The sequence below is a fragment of the Tiliqua scincoides genome, chromosome 8 (assembly GCF_035046505.1).
Source record: "Tiliqua scincoides isolate rTilSci1 chromosome 8, rTilSci1.hap2, whole genome shotgun sequence".
Lineage (NCBI taxonomy): Eukaryota > Metazoa > Chordata > Lepidosauria > Squamata > Scincidae > Tiliqua > Tiliqua scincoides.
Genome location: NC_089828.1, coordinates 6,611,619 through 6,630,962, shown reverse-complemented (window position 1 = coordinate 6,630,962; position 19,344 = coordinate 6,611,619). Strand labels below are relative to the sequence as shown.

At 47.7% G+C, this 19,344-nt stretch overlaps 1 protein-coding gene across 1 annotated transcript; it reads left to right on the top strand.

The window, feature by feature from the left end:
* Nucleotides 1–2,841: 2,841 nt before the first annotated feature.
* Nucleotides 2,842–18,828, top strand: CILP (cartilage intermediate layer protein). The gene is made up of 8 exons (XM_066635879.1): nucleotides 2,842–3,166; nucleotides 8,230–8,313; nucleotides 10,413–10,682; nucleotides 11,482–11,667; nucleotides 12,137–12,451; nucleotides 13,395–13,503; nucleotides 15,009–15,166; nucleotides 16,136–18,828. The coding sequence occupies exons 1-8, from the start codon at nucleotides 3,103–3,105 to the stop codon at nucleotides 18,487–18,489; spliced, it is 3,540 nt and encodes a 1,179-aa protein (XP_066491976.1). The 5' UTR covers nucleotides 2,842–3,102; the 3' UTR covers nucleotides 18,490–18,828.
* Nucleotides 18,829–19,344: the final 516 nt, after the last annotated feature.

The window sequence follows — 19,344 nt, the reverse complement described above, 5'->3', positions numbered from 1 at the left end:
AAATCAGAGGCAGAGAGAATCCAATGTTGCGCTGCTTTCTGCTCCATTTATGGCTAAATTCTATGCAACTGACAACAGCTAATTCATTCAGGGTCCTTCCTAATGGGGGGAGGGCAGGTGTTCCATCCTGTAGCAGGCTGCAGGATGTGGGGCAGGAAACAATTTGGTTTTATTTGCTCATATAGGATAAATGCAGTTTTATAGATGTATGTATGCAAATGAATATATGACAAGGGTAAACCATGCATTCAGATCATGCATCAGAGGGAAGACAAGGCAATGAAAGAGAAGTTATTCAAAGGTGCACAGTTGGAGGGGGCATCAACAATGCTTCTTTCTTGGAGGCACCATTTGGTCTAGGATCAGCCCATATTATTATTTCTTTGGAATATTTATATACCACCTTTCAGCTTCTCAAAGTGGTTAACAAAGTAAAGGACTGAGAGATGAATATCTGCCCAAAGGGATTTTTTTAAAATCCAAGGGAGAGTTCAGCACACAGCCCTTGGAAAAGTCACTCTGCTGGGGTAAGGAGGGATAGTTTACCCCCCCCCCCCGCTAAATATAAGACAACCCCACTGCTTTAAATGGCCCCTTTTTAGCCAAATTTGCAAAGGTTGATAATCAATGAGGGGGTGATTGGAGGAAATGCACAAGCAAATTTCCCCCCTCCAAATAACCCCAAACAAACCTGGATTGTATGCTTTCATGCAGTATTTTTTTTTAAACAATATTCCCAATTATTGTTGCCAATGGATTATAAAATGTGTCATGATGGATATCCAACAATGTTGACTTTGGAAAGTTAATGTTGATTGACTTTTTAAAAAAAAAAATCTATCCCTAAGACTGCGGGCCTTGCCTTTTCAACATTGCCTTTTTTCAAATGAGTATTTCAAAATGTTGAGTTGGTTTTATGATAATTGCAGCCTTGGTGTGTCACTGGTTGCAAGAGCATAACCAGGCAGGTGTGTGCTTTATAATTCCCTATAAATGCCAACTCACCCAAAATTTGGCACTGGGCATAGACCCCGGATCCCTGCGAAACTCACTTTTCAGATTTCAGACTACTTTCAGACTACTACATTTATAGTAGAGAGATGGGTTGGAAAACAGGTGGACCATGTCAGCCTGGTGAAATTGCCAAAGCTGGAGGGGACTCTGTAGGCACTCCATCAGGTTGGAGACATTGGTCCCCAGTATGGCTCACTCACTCTATTCCAGCCACTGGATTTCATACTAAGTTTAATTTCTAGCCCTTCCCAGCTCCTCCTGTTGGACTTTAGAGTTGGGTTGGGTTTTAGAGGCATTTCAAAGAGATTTTAGATGAGGCAGGAACTAACTGGCAGTTTGATCTTCCCCTTGATTTCAGTCATGCCAGTGCTTGCGAGAAGGCTGCAATCCTCAGCACACTTTCTCTGGAGAAAGCCCCATGAATATGCTGGGGATGTGGCTGTGAGGCTGTCGCCCTGGGCCAGTTTGCCTTTGCTGTGGGGACGCAGGGACAAAAAACAGTATATTATGTGCTGGGTGGAATGCCATTGTAGTTCCACTCACAGTGATCACCCAGAGCAATGCCTCTCAGCTGAGCTGAACCAGGAGACATCCACTAAAACTGGATGCAAGAGTGTTGGGAGAGTTAGAACAGACAAAAGAAAATATTTCTTTACTCAGCGTGTGGTTGGTCTGTGGAACTCCTTGCCACAGGATGTGGTGATGGCGACTGGCCTGGACGCCTTTAAAAGGGGATTGGACAAGTTTCTGGAGGAAAAATCCATTACAGGGTACAAGCCATGATGTGTATGCGCAACCTCCTGATTTTAGAAATGGGCTATGTCAGAAGGCCAGATGCAAGGGAGGGCACCAGGATGAGGTCTCTTGTTATCTGGTGTGCTCCCTGGGGCATTTGGTGGGCCGCTGTGAGATACAGGAAGCTGGACTAGATGGGCCTATGGCCTGATCCAGTGGGGCTGTTCTTATGTTCTTATGATAAGCCTATTAGTGGCCTGGATGAACTCATATTCTGCTTCGTCTTGAAGTATCAGCTTCAAGGCCACGAGGACTAGGAATATCCTTAAAGAACAATTCTGACTTTCTCTGTGTATTTATTTTTCATGTTTTTATAGTGTCCTTTCTCCAAGGAGCTCAAGGTGGTGTACATAGTTCCTCCCCTCCTTTTGTCCTCACAACAACCCTGTGAGGTAGGCATGACTAAGAGACAGTGATTGGCCCAAGGTCACCCAGGAAGCTTCATGGGTGAGCAGGGATTTGAACCTGGATCTACCAAGACTCACTCTGTCCCGAACTACAGCACCATCCCGGCTAACTTGTTTATCAAGCCAATGTTGTTTGCATGTGTGTATGCACAGCAAGGCAGCGGTGCGGGCTTTACATGCTGGAAGACTTCACTACAACATGCATAACTTCTGGCTCCATTCCTATCTGATTGAGAATAACACTGGCCATGACAACGCTCTGTATTTTTCTTAGCCTTTATCCCAGAGAATGTCCAGTCTCAGGAGGACAGATTAAGTTACAGGAGGGCTGTGGAATGGTCAGGCTTGGTTATTGCAGCATTCTTGACTCATCCCAGTCCTGGGGGTGTTTAATCCTTTTTAAAAGGGGGCCTCCAATGGGAGTGCAGGAAACTTGTCATCTGCAGAACAGATTTAGGGCTGGAGCTTAAGTGGATAGACAGATATAAATATGGGGACATTGTGTCTGATACAGGCTTCCCTGTTGCAGACTAAGAGTTGTGCCAGGAGGTTTTTTGGGAGGGAAAATATCTACCCACTTTTCCAATGAGATAAAGCAGGGATGGCTAACTTTCTGAGCTCAAAGGCTGGCCCCTCTCCAGACAAGATGGACTGTTCCCTCCCTTTCTGTGATGTAATTGACCTGCTCACTCCTAGGATACTGTTGGAAGAAGGCGTGCATGGGTGTTTTCAGTTCTGATCAACCCGACTGATGAAAGTGTCTTTCTATCCAGGTTGTTCCATGCAGGAAGATTTAACAAGAAGCTAAAACAGTTCACCTTCTAAGTGTGTTCTGTCAGACTGGGACTCGACTCTTGCGGAACTTGTTTTGCCTCCATAGGAAAAGATGGATGGGCCAAGACAGCATCTCCTTTCTTCCTTATTCCTTCTTGAAATGATGTGCATCTGTGGTGAGCATTACAGCTGGCTCTTTCTGGTGGAGACGAGCATGTCAAGGTGGCAGGGCATTCTGGAGGCAGCTCAGTGCACTTGTGCTGCAGTTCTGAAAAAGTTGTCATAGGGGGCGTCATTTGATTGAGCCGGCATAGGCAGAAGGAAGGGCTTCTTCATACCAGCTGCATGCATGCTTTAGGGATCATGACTCTGCTGGACCAGAGCAAAGGTCCAGCTAGCCCAGCAGCCCACCAACCAGACATTGCCAGGAAGGCAAGTGCACCCCAGCAACTGGTATTCTGTGGCATCTGCCTCTGAACTTTGGGTTCTGTGCCTAATGATGGCCGGATCCCAAAGGATCTCCTCTATGGAGAACTCGTGCAAGGAAAGCGTCCTACAGGTAGACCACAGCTGCGATACAAGGACATCTGCAAGAGGGATCTGAAGGCCTTAGGAGTGGACCTCAACAAGTGGGAAACCCTGGCCTCTGAGCGGCCTGCTTGGAGGCAGGCTGTGCAACATGGCCTTTCCCAGTTTGAAGAGACACTTGGCCAACAGTCTGAGGCTAAGAGGCAAAGAAGGAAGGCCCATAGCCAGGGAGACAGGCCAGGAACAGACTGCACTTGCTCCCAGTGTGGAAGGGATTGTCACTCCTGAATTGGCCTTTTCAGCCACACTAGATGCTGTTCCAGAACCACCTTTCAGAGCGCGATACCATAGTCTTTCGAGACTGAAGGTTGCCAACTGTAGGTGAGACCGAAGGGCCAGCAGCCTGTCTCCAGGGGCTGGAGGAAGTAGCTGCATGGGAGAGAGCTGGTCTCCTCCTGCTTTGCTCGTGAGGTCTGACGTGTGTTCATGTACTGTTGTATAGCAGAGTGAGTGCATGTGGGCCCAACGGGAAAGGGCCAGAGTAGCTCACAGTTTCACCCAATTAACTGTTCAAAGAGTCGTCTTTAAAAGTGATGTCCTCTTATGTTTAGCAGGGGGAGATCAACTGGGGGGGCACCAGAATGCAGGTCTCTTGTTATCTGGTGTGCTCCCTGGGGCATTTGGTGGGCTGCTTTGAGATACAGGAAGCTGGACTAGATGGGCCTATGGCCTGATCCAGTGGGGCTGTTCTTATGTTCTTAACTGGTCCTTTCCATCCATTTACTGAAGCATCTTTTCCAGTGGCTCTTTGCTGGGGTCTCTTTTTTGCATCTTTTAAAAAATGTTGTGGCCTTTTGGGACAGAAAATCACCTTCCCATCTATTTTGCTATTGTAAACATTTTTGCCCAAAAGCAGCATTTTAACAACAACAATAATAAGAGCTCTTGTAGCGCAATGGAGAGAGTGCCAGGCTACAGAGCAGAAGGTCGGAGGTTTGAATCCCTCCGGCGCTAGAAAAGAAAAAAAATCGTTACCATTCAGAGTGCGATACCATAGTCTTTCGAGACTGAAGGTTGCCTACTAATAACAACGAAATAATTATCTGTCATACAACGGTCATACATACAATACATATAATCATACAACAGTCATACAGAAGGGGACCCAGATCCCTGGAGTCTCCAGGTAGGACTGATGAAGACCCCTATAGGAATCTGGGGATTCCACTGTCAGGCAGTAAACAATACTGGGCTGGGGAGCAAAGAGCCTGACTTGGTAAAAGGCAGCTTCATCTTTTCCTATGATGGACAGCCTGAGAAGCATTGCCCACATGTGGAGTAGATTTGAAGGTGTTGGTGTCTCACAAAAACCCTTGACTTCCTTGACTTACAACGAGCGGACTTCCCTCAAATGAGGAGGCTGGTTAGAAGGAGGTTGAAAGGGAAGGTAAAAAGAGCCCAATCTCTCCGGAGTGCATGGAGGCTGCTTAAAACAACAGTAATAGAGGCCCAGCAGAGGTGTATACCACAAAGAAAGAAGGGTTCCACTAAATCCAGGAGGGTACCCGCATGGCTAACGAGCCACGTTAGAGAGGCTGTGAAGGGCAAGGATGCTTCCTTCCGTAAATGCAAGTCTTGCCCTAATGAGGAGAATAAACAGGAACATAAACTGTGGCAAAAGAAATGTAAGAAGGTGATACGGGAGGCCAAGAGAAACTATGAGGAACACATGGCCAGCCACATACAGGGGAATAATAAAAGCTTCTTCAAATATGCTAGAAGCAGGAAACCCGCCAGAGAAGCGGTTGGCCCTCTGGATGGTGAGGGAGGGAAAGGGGAGATAAAAGGAGACTTAGAGATGGCAGAGAAATTAAATGAGTTCTTTGCATCTGTCTTCACGGCAGAAGACCTCGGGCAGATACCGCTGCCCGAACGGCCCCTCCTGACCGAGGAGTTAAGTCAGATAGAGGTTAAAAGAGAAGATGTTTCAGACCTCATTGATAAATTAAAGATCAATAAGTCACTGGGCCCTGATGGCATCCACCCAAGAGTTATTAAGGAATTAAAGAATGAAGTTGCTGATCTCTTGACTAAAATATGCAACTTGTCCCTCAAAACGGCCACGGTGCCAGAGGATTGGAGGATAGCAAATGTCACGCCGATCTTTAAAAAGGGAAAGAGGGGGGACCCGGGAAACTATAGGCCGGTCAGCCTAACATCTATACCGGGTAAGATGGTGGAATGCCTCATCAAAGATAGAATCTCAAAACACATAGACGAACAGGCCTTGCTGAGGGAGAATCAGCATGGTTTCTGTGAGGAAGTCTTGCCTCACAAACCTTTTAGAATTCTTTGAAAAGATCAACAGGCATGTGGGAGAACCCATGGACATTATATATCTGGACTTGCAGAAGGCGTTTGACATGGTCCCTCACCAAAGGCTACTGAAAAAACTCCAGTCAGGGAATTAGAGGGCAGGTCCTCTCGTGGACTGAGAACTGGTTGGAGGCCAGGAAGCAGAGAGTGGGTGTCAATGGGCAATTTTCACAATGGAGAGAGGTGAAAAGCGGTGTGCACCAAGGATCTGTCCTGGGACCGGTGCTTTTCAACCTCTTCATAAATGACCTGGAGACAGGGTTGAGCAGTGAAGTGGCTAAGTTTGCAGACGACACCAAACTTTTCCGAGTGGTGAAGACCAGAAGTGATTGTGAGGAGCTCCAGAAGGATCTCTCCAGACTGGCAGAATGGGCAGCAAAATGGCAGATGCGCTTCAATGTCAGTAAGTGTAAAGTCATGCACATTGGGGCAAAAAATCAAAACTTTAGATATAGGCTGATGGGTTCTGAGCTGCCTGTGACAAATCAGGAGAGAGATCTTGGGGTGGTGGTGGACAGGTCGATGAAAGTGTAGACCCAATGTGCGGCGGCAGTAAAGAAGGCCATTTCTATGCTTGGGATCATTAGAAAAGATATTGAGAACAAAATGGCTAATATTATAATGCCATTGTACAAATCGATGGTAAGGCCACACCTGGAGTATTGTGCACAGCTCTGGTTGCCACATCTCAAAAAGGGCATAGTGGAAATGGAAAAGGTCCAAAAGAGAGCAACTAAGATGATTGCTGGGCTGGGGCACCCTTATGAGGAAAGACTACGGCCTAGAAAAGAGATGCCTGAGGGGGGACAAGATTGAGACATACAAAATTATGCATGGGAAGGATAAAGTGGATAGAGAGATGCTCTTTACACTCTCACATAACACCAGAACCAGGGGACGTCCACTAAAATTGAGTGTTGGGAGAGTTAGGACAGACAAAAGAAAATATTTCTTTACTCAGCATGTGGCCGGTCTGTGGAACTCTTTGCCACAGGATGTGGTGATGGCATCTGGCCTGGATGCCTTTAAAAGGGGATTGGACAAGTTTCTGGAGGAAAAATCCATTACAGGTTACAAGCCATGATGTGTATGTGCAACCTCCTGATTTTAGAAATGGGTTATGTCAGATGCAAGGGAGGGCACCAGGATGAGGTCTCTTGTTATCTGGTGTGCTCCCTGGGGCATTTGGTGGGCTGCTGTGAGATACAGGAAGCTGGACTAGATGGACCTATGGCCTGATCCAGTGGGGCTGTTCTTATATGCTTATGTTCTTATGGTGGTCTGTCATGCATTGGACAGTGTCTTGGCTCTATACAAGCTGAGTTTGCAACACACAGTGGCATAGCTAGAGTGGGTGCAAAGCACTCAGTTTTGCAGGGAGCCTCATCGCAGCATGCAATGGGCCCCTCCCCCTCAGAACCATTCCAGGCATTCGCCTCTGGTTTGCTTCCACCGCTCGGAATGGCTCCTAAGAGGAGGGGCCACTTGCACTACGCAGTGAGGCTGTCTGTGAAACTTAGGGCTTTGCACCCCCTCTAGCTATGCCACTGGCAACACAGCCCCTCTCCTGAAATCGACCTCAGAGGAGGATGTATTCAATATGGACTTGTAACGTGTTCAGCTCTGTAGAGAGGTTCTGCTCAACAGGCAGGGCAAACAGCTGCCACCTGGAAAGTTTCACTGGGAACAGAATTTGACAGAGAACAGAAATGAACCCTTTTGTTTCATTTTTCCAAAGCCAGCTGCTCTGTTTCCCTACAGGCTCTTTTGGCTGCCACGGAATTAACGACACACACAGCGAGCACCGCTCAAGTGTGTTCTTTATGTTTAAATACATCTCACACAGACATGCACACCTCTTGGCATTTGGGAGAGCTGGGCAGCTAAATGGCAGCAACTGGACTGAATTGTGGCTTTGCTGACCAGCAAGACCACAATTCCACCAACTGCTGTCCTCCAACACACCAGTCCGTTCTCCCCACAGTGAACCCAATACTGGTCTTATTACTCTGTAAAACAGTGAGGATATCTTAAGGGAATCATGGGCTAGCTGGAACCAAATTTTGAATCCTCTGTCTGGAACAGATGAAACTAATATGGGAAGACGTCTGAACATGTGCAGAGTTTATTTTTTCAGTTAATGTCACTTTTTGTCATAGCTGCTCTCCCACATCTGGAATCAGGGGGCCAGTGTTTCTAGTCAAGAATGCATCACTTGCAAGCAAATGTGAGCTCCAGCTTCTCTCTTTTTTTTCAAACACTGGGATGCTATTATGATCATTTTCAGATGTTATTTTCCCCAGGTTGAGTATGAATTTGGATTTTTCTCTCCAAGGTGAGCAGGTTTTGAAGCAATCTGTGAGCAGGATCCGGCCTGGACTAAAACCATACAGCCTTTCCGTCAAACGCGGCCCAGACAGTAAGTCATTTTCCATCTCCAGTAGTTTTGCTTTAGAAAAGACAGGGGGTGTCTTGTGTTTGCGAAAGAGCTGCTGCATTTTTAAAAACTCCCTTGGTTTATAACAGATCCAAGCTCTAAATTGTTTTTGGTAATGGAAACCATGTTAACTTCTGCCATTGCCAAACAGTTCTTGGCTATCTCCAAAAGAGACACCGCCTGACTGCTTTTTGCTTGGAACACCAAACATCAAAACATAGAACGGCTCTCTCTCTCTCTCTCTCTCTCTAAGACCTCACTTGCTGCCTTTGGTCTTGAAAGAGTCAAACTTCCTAAAAGCTGTGATTTTAGCATATAAAGCATGTCTTCATTTTGCACATCTGTGAAGGTGAAAATGCTGCACCACATTTTTGCGGGTTGCAGTGAGACCAGAACTGGCTTTGCACTGGAAATCTTCCTTAGGGGGCTCAGAACTTGTGGGATAAAAGAGTCTAGCCCACTGCATTGCTAGATGGGCTCAGAACAACAAACTTGTTGATCAGGAGGACTGACTAAAACAGGCACTTTTGGTCTGATGGGATCCTTTTATTCCTTTTGTAAACAGCACCTTGAACCACTAACAGCCACTTGCATTTTCCATGTTTTAGGAAGAAATGCTTAGAAGATTTACTCTTCCTGCTGGACCCCTTTTTGCTTTTGTTCTTGGTCAGGACTTTTCAACCAGGTGCAGAAGACAATGACCAAAATGATTACTGGACTGGGGTACCTCCCTTATGAGGAAAGGCTACAGCATTTGGGGCTCTTCAGTCTAGAAAAAGGCACCAGGCGGGGGGGGGGGGGAATGATGACAGGATTGAGACATGCAAAATTATGCACAGGATGGACAGAGGGATTATCCTTTCCCGCACACAACACCAGAACCAGGAAACATTCATTAAAATTGAATGTCTGAGAGTTAGAACAGACAAAAGAAAATATTTATTTACCTAGCATGCAATTGGTCTGTGGAACTCCTTGCCACAGGATGTGGTGATGGCATCTAGCCTAGATGTCTTTAAAAAGGGAATTGGTACAGTGCAGTGGTTAAGGGCCCAACCCTATCCAAATTTCCAGTGTTGATGCAGCCGTGCCAGTGGGGCTTGCATCCTGCAATGGAGGGGCAGTCACGAAGGTTTCAAGATAAGAGAACGCGTGTCCCCTTAACTTGGGGCTACATTGCGGCTACATCAACGCTGGAATGTTGGATTGGACTGGGCCCTAAGAGTCTTGAACTGGGAAGACAGATGTCTCAGACTTGAAACTCACTGGGTGAGCTGGGACTAGTTGCTGTCTCTCTGTCTAACTTACAGGGTTGTTATGAAGATCAAATGTGTGGAGTCAAACCATGTGAGCGATCATGAACGAAGCGAGGGATACACATAAATCAGGGGTGTCCAAAGTTTTTGGCAGGAGGGCCACATCTTCTCTCTGACACTGTGTTGGGGGCCAGGGGGGGGAGAATTAATTTACATTTAAAATTTGAATAAATTTACATCAGTTTACATAAATGAAGATATTTAAGATGAACTTATATGAATGAAGGTCTTGCAATAGCTCAAGGCCTATAAAAGGCCTTGTAGAAAGCAAGGCTGGCTTTTCCTTTTGCTGCCTCTGCTGCATCACAGATGTGAAACTGCAAGCAGTGGCAAGAGACCTCATCCCACAGCTCACGCAAGAGGTCAAACAGTTGCCCTCACAATAAGAGCAGCTGGGTTGGGCCAGTGTGGGCTCCAACAAATCTCTGGAGGGCCAGAGGCTCATTGGAGACTGGGGGCTCCCTGAGGGCCGCATTGAGAGACCTCGAGGGCCGCAAGTGGCCCCAGGGCCGGGGTTTGGGCACCCCTGACATAAATTAATAAGGGGCTGAGCAATACGAATCATTGGGAGGTTTCTCCTGCACAAGCTCTGTTGCAGTGAATGTGAGCTATGCAGGAACACTTGGTTGGATGTGTATTTCAAACCCTGACTATGAAAGGACAGGAGGAGCCGGGAATTCCAATGTGTAGAACTGTTGCAGTCGCAAATGTGTGCTGGTGCTTGAGATAAACGTCAGGACTTGTGCACCCTTTTCCCTTGCACAGATCACGGCACATGGACCACTTGGTTCAACATTGACCACCCTGGAGGCAGCGGGGACAATGAACGAATAGACGCCATCCGGTTCTATTACCCGGAGAGGGTGTGCCCCAGGCCCACGCGCATTGAAGCCCGGACGACAGACTGGATACCCGCAGGCAGCACAGGCCAGGTAGTCCACTCCAGTATCCAGGAAGGATTCTGGTGCCTGAACAAGGAGCAGCCTACAGGGCAAACCTGCCGGAATTATGCTGTGCGCTTCTTCTGCCCTGCAGGTATGTGCTGAGCCGCTCTGTGGCTTACTGACTGGGGCTGCAATTTGATACACGTTTTCCTGGGAGCGAGCCCCACTGGACACAAAGGGACTTACTCCTGGGTTGACATGCATAGGATTGCACAGTGGGTTTCTGAGAATGGGCCTTCAAGGGAGGAAGGAGACGGACAGCAGTAGAATTCTAGTCTCTGCCACTCAGGCACATGTATCGCCTTTGTGGTTGGATGAGGCTTAGAGGGACCCGTTTCTGGGGTCTTGTAGAAGATGGTTGTGCTCTGTGCTGATTGACCGGCTCTTGAGTCCATCGTGATGCTCACTCCCTTTAGCTCAGAGCAGGGCTGGAGACTTCACTGATTAGCCAGCCCTTGCACCACCTGGCTGGTCCTTTTGTCACTAAACAAATGGCATTTGGGGTGATTAGCTGTCCCATTGACCCCAGTGGGGGCTTCCCCCACATAGAAACGCTGATCAGAGGTCTGATCGGATCAAAACTATGGTGGGTAGAGTTGTTGTTCCCCGCTGCTCATGCCATGGGGATCTGGTTGCTATTTTGTTCAAAAAAAAGCCAACACATCTGTGTTGAGCACATATAGTTTAACCTGAAGATGTCTGTGTAGGCTGTGCATCAGCCCAGAAGAAGCACTTTGGGGTCATGGCCTAAAGCTCAAGGACAGCAGTGGCTGGGAGCACTCACTTGCTATGGGAGATAGAAGAAAAGCCCTTCTCGCTTCAGTGCTCAGCCTTTCTGGATTGAGGAGCTCAGACCTCAGTCACGCAGCAAAAATCCACCTTCTTTTCAGGCTCCTTATCTCAAAATGTGAAGCTGCTGTGGTCCTCATGGTCAACGTGGAGCGCGTGTCCTGCTCCATGCGATCAAGCCGGAGTCCAGACTCGGACCAGGAACTGCCTCGCAGAAAGCCTTTCGGACCCGCGCTGCAAAGAAGTGAGCGAGGAAGGGAGGCGCTGCACTGGACCCCCTTGCTCAGGTGCCCCGTAATACTTGGGAGGCTTGCAGCTGTGTGGGCAGCAGTCGTGGGTCTTGCATGTTGACTGTGTTTAGAGGCAGTATTTTTCTGACCGTGGTATGCTGGGGACGTGCAACAGGGAAGGGTCCTGCTTATGGACTGGGTGGAAGCTCCTGGTTGTCCCGTGTTGGAAAGAGAATGTGGGGTTAGGTGAGCCCTTTTGGTCTCCTTCAGCGGAGCTCTGTTTAGATTAGGCTCTTATAGGATGCAAGACAATATTTCAGCAAGAATACTGTGTGTGTGTGTGTGTGTGTGTGTGTGTGAGAGAGAGAGAGAGAGAGAGAGAGAGAGAGAGAATGCTTGTTAAAATGAAGACAGGAAAAATTAGCTAGAACACAGAATCACAGTTTTCTTTTTAAAAATCTTTCTGGCCTCAGAAAACAATAATATGACTGCAAATTAACTTGCTGTATTTTCCCTTCTCCCTCAGTGTGTAACTTGACTTGTTCCATGGGCCGAGTGAATGCAGAATGCGATGCGTGCATGTGTGAGGAACACCTGCTCCAGGGCAAGGTCTTCCTCCAAGATGGTGCTCCTGCCGCCGGAGCTGCTGTCTATCTGCAAGCCAAGGCCACCAAGCCATTGACGGTGACGGACAGCAATGGGCTCTTTCAGGTTCCTGGCGTGTGCCCAGATGGCAGGACCATTTTGCAGATCCAAAAGCCCAACTACGTGACGGCTTTGGCATCCATGCCTGAGAATGTCAAAAATATCTCCTCGCTCCGCATCGACTTGAAAAGGGCAGGTAAAGAACTGCTCAGCAGATTCCACCAAAGTGCCTTTTACTGCATAGGGTCCCTCTGCGCCCACTGATTTTATGCTGAGATATCTGTGGCAGCAGGATATAAGAGGCGGATATTTAGCTGGGCAGCCGTGCATTCAGTGAAGGTGTGTAGGCAGGGGCTTGTGGTCGTGGTGGCAGCTTCTACCCCCCACCCACTCTACAGACAGCTGCAGGGAAATTTGTGCACGTACTATGTGCGTAGACACTTTTCTGCAGGACTGGAAACTTCTGATCACAGGAGAAAGCACATCCATGTGCAGGCACACTATAAATGTGTGTGTGTGTGTGTGGGCCTCCCCCTGTCCTATCCATTCAGGAGGAGAGGCCAAAATGTCTGCTCAGGTCGTACTGTGTGCTGGAAGACAATCCTGTGACAACAGTGTCACAGCTACCACAATGAACCACACACGTAACCTGCTCCTGTGGTCTGCTGTGCAAAGAGAAAAAGGGAAGAGCACTCAGTCTGAGGCTGTCACAGAAGTGCTATGTGGCATTCCAGATGCAAGATGACAGAATCCCACTTGATGCAGGGATTATAAATAGCTCTAGCTACATGAATCGGTACACAAGCAGTTTGCTGGAGCCGCCAAATGGACTTTGTTTACATACTCTCCGCTTCTCAAGGGTGAAGATGCTCTCGCTCCTTGGGGATGAAGTTGTTCTTGTGAGGCCGGAGGTCAGCATTCTAGTTATGCAAAACTGTCACAGAAAAAAATAGATGGTTCTGGGGCATCTCTTTGCCGACCTTCCTCTGGGCCCAAGGTAGACAACAGAAGCTGAAACGTGCTTAAGTGGATTACATGCAGGGAGCCAGGCTGGAAGGCCTTTACAAGAGAGGACAGTCAAGCTAATGCTTTCAAGTCAGCAAAGTGAGGAATATTATTCTTCTCTTTCCCCCCTTCAGGCAAACCGTACATGGTGCAGCACCCAAGGAGCAAGGCCAGAAGAGAAGGACAAAGTGTCTCTCTCTGTTGTGATGCTGTTGGAGATCCAGCACCAGACAGATACCTTTGGTAAGAAGACGTTAAAGGGAAATTGCAAGGGAAGCGTGCAGTTTCATTCATCCATTCAGTTTATGCTCTGCTTTCCCCCAAAATGAGCAGCCCGGAAGGGGTATTAAATTGTGCAAAGCAACAAGGGAGTTCATACACCAGCAAAACAAAATAAGTTCTTTACGAATTATATCTCATAAACATCATGATTGGCTCCAAAGCAGCCACATGAAGTAGAGGCACATTTTCCTTTAAATGCATAGACAGAGCAGCTGCTAGGACTGGTGTCCCCAACATTTTTGAACATGTTTATCTATGACAGGGGTCTCCAAACCCCGGCCCGGGGGCCAGATGTGGCCCGTGGTGAGCATCTATCTGGCCTGTGGTCAGCCTTTTGTCCCCTGAAAACCTCTGGCCCACTTGGCCAAACATGACCGGAACTATGCTCTGCTTGTGTCTGGAGGGTGTTCAAGGGCCAGAGAGGTTGAATGAATGATCCCATTCATTCATTTATTCACTCATCTAAGTTCCATCTCTAATTTATTTAAATAAATTTTATATTTAATTTTTTTCCCCCGGCCCTAAACACCATGCCGGACATTTGATGCAGCCCTCTGGCCAAAAAGTTTGATCTATGATGTCCCCTTCCTGTCCCCTTCCATGAATTTGTCTGAGCCACTTTTAAGGCCACCTGGGCAAGTAGCCAATGAATTCCTGAAGTTAATTTGGTGTTGTGTGAAGGTGCACCATCACTGGGTCTGTCCTGAACTTGGATTGCTCATCCATTTCATTAAGTGCCCCACATGCTTGCATCATGAGCACAGGGGAGAAAAATGTCTCTTGGTCCGTATAATTCATGATTCTATAAACATCTGTCATATTCCCCTTTATTGGTCTTCTTTCTGAAAAGAAATCTAATACATGTGGGGACAAAAGCAAAATAGGTTTCTGTGTACCAGAAAAGCAATAGTACTGTATAAATCTTTTAAATAAATAAAATAAATGTGACTCTTCATGCTGGAATCCCTAGCATGTATGCACTACTGAAACAGAGACGCCTGCGTTGGCTCGGTCATGTCGTGAGAATGGATGATGGCCAGATCCCAAAGGATCTCCTCTATGGAGAACTCGTGCAAGGAAAGCACCCTACAGGTAGACCACAGCTGCGATACAAGGACATCTGCAAGAGGGATCTGAAGGCCTTAGGAGTGGACCTCAACAAGTGGGAAACCCTGGCCTCTGAGCAGCCCGCTTGGAGGCAGGCTGTGCAACATGGCCTTTCCCAGTTTGAAGAGACACTTGGCCAACAGTCTGAGGCTAAGAGGCAAAGAAGGAAGGCCCATAGCCAGGGAGACAGACCAGGGACAGACTGCACTTGCTTCCAGTGTGGAAGGGATTGTCACTCCCGAATTGGCCTTTTCAGCCACACTAGACGCTGTTCCAGAACCACCTTTCAGAGCGCGATACCATAGTCTTTCGAGACTGAAGGTTGCCATCTACTAAATGTGACTCTTGAATCTCTGCAGGTTCCACAATGACACTTTGCTAGACCCTACACTCTATAAATACAGAAACAACCTTGTGTTAAAGAACTTGAAAATGAACCAAGCTGGAAGGTATTTCTGCAAGACCAGCAATGATGCAGGGTCTGTGAAATCTGAAGCCGCCACACTGACCCTCACAGGTGAGAAACTTGGGTGAGAGGCTTAGGTGAAGGGAAGGAAGCAGGGCGAGTTCAAGAGCTTCCTGATGGTCTATGGGAAATAAAATGGAGCCACATCAGAGCACAGGTGCTTAAATGCAGGTAGGAGATAGTTTCAAGTTCTGGTCTGGGCTCTCTCACTGTTAACTGGTACACTCTCTCACCTGACTTAGTATAAGGCAGCTCAGGAGTACAGCACCTGTTTTGCATGCAGAAGGTCTCAGGTGCAATCACTGGCATCTCGTTTGCAAGGAACACATGCAGCAGACTTGGGAAAGAACAGAGTCCCTGGGCAGTTGATGCAAGGTGGAATAGACAGCACTGGGGGAGGCGGACCAGTGCCCTGGTGAAGCATAGGCAGGCTTTTACAGGAAAGGCTAGAGCTGTTTTCCAGCTCTGGAAGGCCAGCTGGTGTTTTCCACGCAGAAGGCTGCAAGCTCATGGATGACATCCCATTCTTAAAACCATTGTCAGCTATTGGTGTTGATTCATTAGGGACCTTCCAAACTGAAAATATTTACAGCTGGTACGTAGGAAGAGGAGGATCTTTTTTAAATGAGGTAACAGTAGCTAGGCTGTATGGCACCAAGCACACCGCTGAAGCTTGACTATGACATCACATTCTACTGGTTTCAAGACGGTCCACTCTTCTTTGCTTTATATGTAGCTTTGTAGAAATCTGTTTAGAAGAATCCCTTCCAAGGCTATGTTGTTGCACTTTACACATACTCACAACAGCCTTGCCAAGTTTGCTCAAGCTACATGACACGTAGGATTCATACCCTACAAAGAGAACAGCTGGGCTAGGTATCATGGTTCAATTTTTTTTCCATTTTGTAACACCCCTGTATAAGGTGTAGTAACAGGTAACAGCTCAAGATCTCAGAGAAAGCAACAAGCAGTACAGAAATGCTCACCTTGGGTACTAACGAATAAAATGTATTTTAACAGCCAAGAACAAAGCTCCTTGCAACCCAAGACCTCAGGAGTTCCTCATCCGACTGCCAAATGACTGCTATCAAAACTCAACCAGGTCCTTCTACTATGATGTTGGCAGGTGCCCGTCTGACACATGTGCTGGAATGGTGGACAAAGGCCTCCGATGCAAGGACACCGTCGCTTACTGCTGTGGGGTCTCCAAGATGGAAACTCGAGAAATAGCATGCGCCAGCTACACACTTCCCATCAAAGTGGCCACAGAATGCGGTTGCCAGAAGTGTGTAGAAACGAAAGTTGTGGTGCGAGGCAGGGCCGTGGCTTCCGATACTGGGGAGCCCATGCGATTTGGCCATATCTACATGGGCAACCATAAGGCCAGCATGACAGGCTACAAGGGGACCTTCTCCATCCAAGTGCCACCAGACACAGAGAGGCTGGTTCTCACGTTTGTTGATCGCTTGCAAAAGTTTGTCAACACAACAAAAGTGCTGCCTTTCAACAAAAATGGTGGGACTGTCTTCCATGAGATCAAGATGTTAAGGAAGAAGCCGCCCATTACACTAGACTCAACGCAAACCAACATGATTTCCTTGGGAGAAATGGAGGGAGGTGATCCGATTGCTGAACTGGAAATCCCTCCCAATACATTTTACAGACAGAATGGAGAACTCTATGCGGGAAAAGTGAAAGCGAGTGTGACTTTCCTGGACCCAAGAAATGTCTCCAGCGCAGCCACAGTACAGAGCGACCTAAATTTTGTCAGTGACGAAGGAGACATGCTTCCACTGCGGACATACGGCATGTTCTCTATGGACTTCACGGATGAAACCGCCACAGAGTCCCTCAATGCAGGAAAGGTCAAAGTCCATCTCGACTCTGCACAGGTCAAGGTTCCAGAACACCTGCAGGGGATGAAGCTTTGGTCTCTGAATCCACAAACAGGCCTATGGGAGGAAGAAGGGGATTTCCATCTTGACCAGAGCAGACGCAGCAAGCGAGAAGAACGGACATTCCTGGTGGGCAACATGGAGATAAGAGAGAGGAGGCTCTTCAACCTGGATGTTCCTGAGAGCAGGAGATGCTACATTAAGGTACGTGCCTACAGAAGCGAAAGATACCTGCCCAGTGAGCAAGTTATGGGCGTGGTGATTTCTGTTATCAACTTGGAACCAACACCAGGATATTCTTCCAATCCTAGAGCCTGGGGCCGCTTCGACAGCACAGTCACTGGCTCCAATGGGGCATGTGTGCCAGCTTTCTGCGATGACCAAAACCCAGATGCCTACAGTGCTTACGTTATGGCAAGTCTTGGGGGAGAAGAACTGGAAGCAGTCGCATCCTCTCCAAGGCTTAGCCCTATGGCGGTTGGAGTCCCACAACCGTACCTCAACAAGCTGAAGTACAGGCGGACGGATCATGTGGACCGTAATGTGAAGAAAACTGCCTTCATGATCAGTGTGGCCAAGCCTACCCCCAATGCCGCTGAAGAGAGCAACGGTCCCATCTACCCTTACAACAAGCTGCAGGAATGCGAAGGAGCTCCTCATACCGCTGCTCACTTCAGGTTTTACCGAGTAGAGGGAGACAGGTATGACTATAACACAGTTCCTTTCAATGAAGATGACCCCACGAGCTGGACAGAAGACTACCTGGCCTGGTGGCCTAAGCCAATGGAGTTTAGGGCATGCTACATTAAAGTGAAAATAAATGGACCTCTTGAGGTTAATGTGAGGTCTCGCAACATGGGTGGCACACACCCACGGACCGTCGGCCAGCTATATGGCATCAGAGACGTGCGCAGCATCCGCAACTTGGACCATCCTAACCTTTCGACCGCATGCCTGGAGTTTAAGTGCAGTGGCATGTTGTATGACCAAGAACGCGTCGACCGAACACTAGTGAAAATTATTCCACAGGGAAACTGCCAGAGAGAGAGTGTCAACAGCATGCTTCATGAGTATCTAGTGAACCACCTTCCAGTTGCTGTTAATAATGACTCCAGCCAGTACACCATGTTGGCTCCCCTTGACCCGCTTGGTCACAATTATGGGATCTACACAGTGACAGACCAAGATCCCAGGACAGCCAAGGAAATAGCTCTGGGCAGGTGTTTTGCTGGAACATCCGATAGTTCCTCGAGAATTATGAAAAGCAACATAGGCATAGCACTAACTTTTAACTGCCAAGAAAGAGATGCACAACAACAAAGCTTATTCCAGTCGCTGCGGAATCAGCCAGCAGCCCGCTACTCAGTCAGCCCTCTTAGAGAAAGAGTAGCAGGTGTGAGAAGGCCAAGTGACACCCGGATGGGGCAGATCAGGCGGAAAGGTGTGCCCTTTGTCAGAATTTCACAAAGAGCCCAATAAGCTTTTGCACACCCTGAACCAGCAGCTCTGTAGGGGCACCCAGGACCCCTGCCAGAGTATGCACCTCAGTGAGGCCACGGGACTGAACCTTTCCCAGCAGAGAAGTCTACAGGGACTCACATGAAGCTTCATGTGTCCTTCAAAGCATCTACTGATATTCAGATCTCGATCCAGGAATGCAATGGAGCACTTGTAAATAACCAGTACTGTATTCAACTAGCTATATTTTCTGCAGAATGTTAAATATTGTAAAAAAGTGGGGAGGGGGAGAAAATCATTTGTAAGAGAACTGTACATAAATGCTTTTTTTCAATATCAGCTAAATGCTAACCAATAAAAAAGAACGATTCATTCATATTGAACTCCCACTGTAAGGATGTGTTCTTGTAATGAGAATTATAGTCATTACTCTGTTTGCTTGACAACTGTGTGTTCATGGTGAAAGATCGGTTCCTGGACCAAATCCCTAATTTGGAGCACATGAAAAACCTCAGCGAGAAGCACTGCTGCCAGGCAAGAGGGAGCATGACTCTGCATTGCACAACCTGCTCCGACTCCATGGAGCAGAGCTCAGGGCTGGATTTGCCTCATGAATGTTTTAGGCCCACCCTACAGTGGTCTGCTTATAGATAACACCCCATAACACTGTTTCAAGGCTTGAAGCAGAATTCAGGGGAGAGGCTCCAGCTCAGAAAGCAAAATGCTCAGACCCTGACATCTCTACACAAAAGCAGAGAAAGATGCCTCCCCCCCACCCCAAATCCAGGACAGTTGAGGCCAGTTAGAGGGCTGTACAGTACTGAGCAGGATACACTAAGGTGCTGCCTGGGCAGAAAAGCTTCTTCAGACATTTAT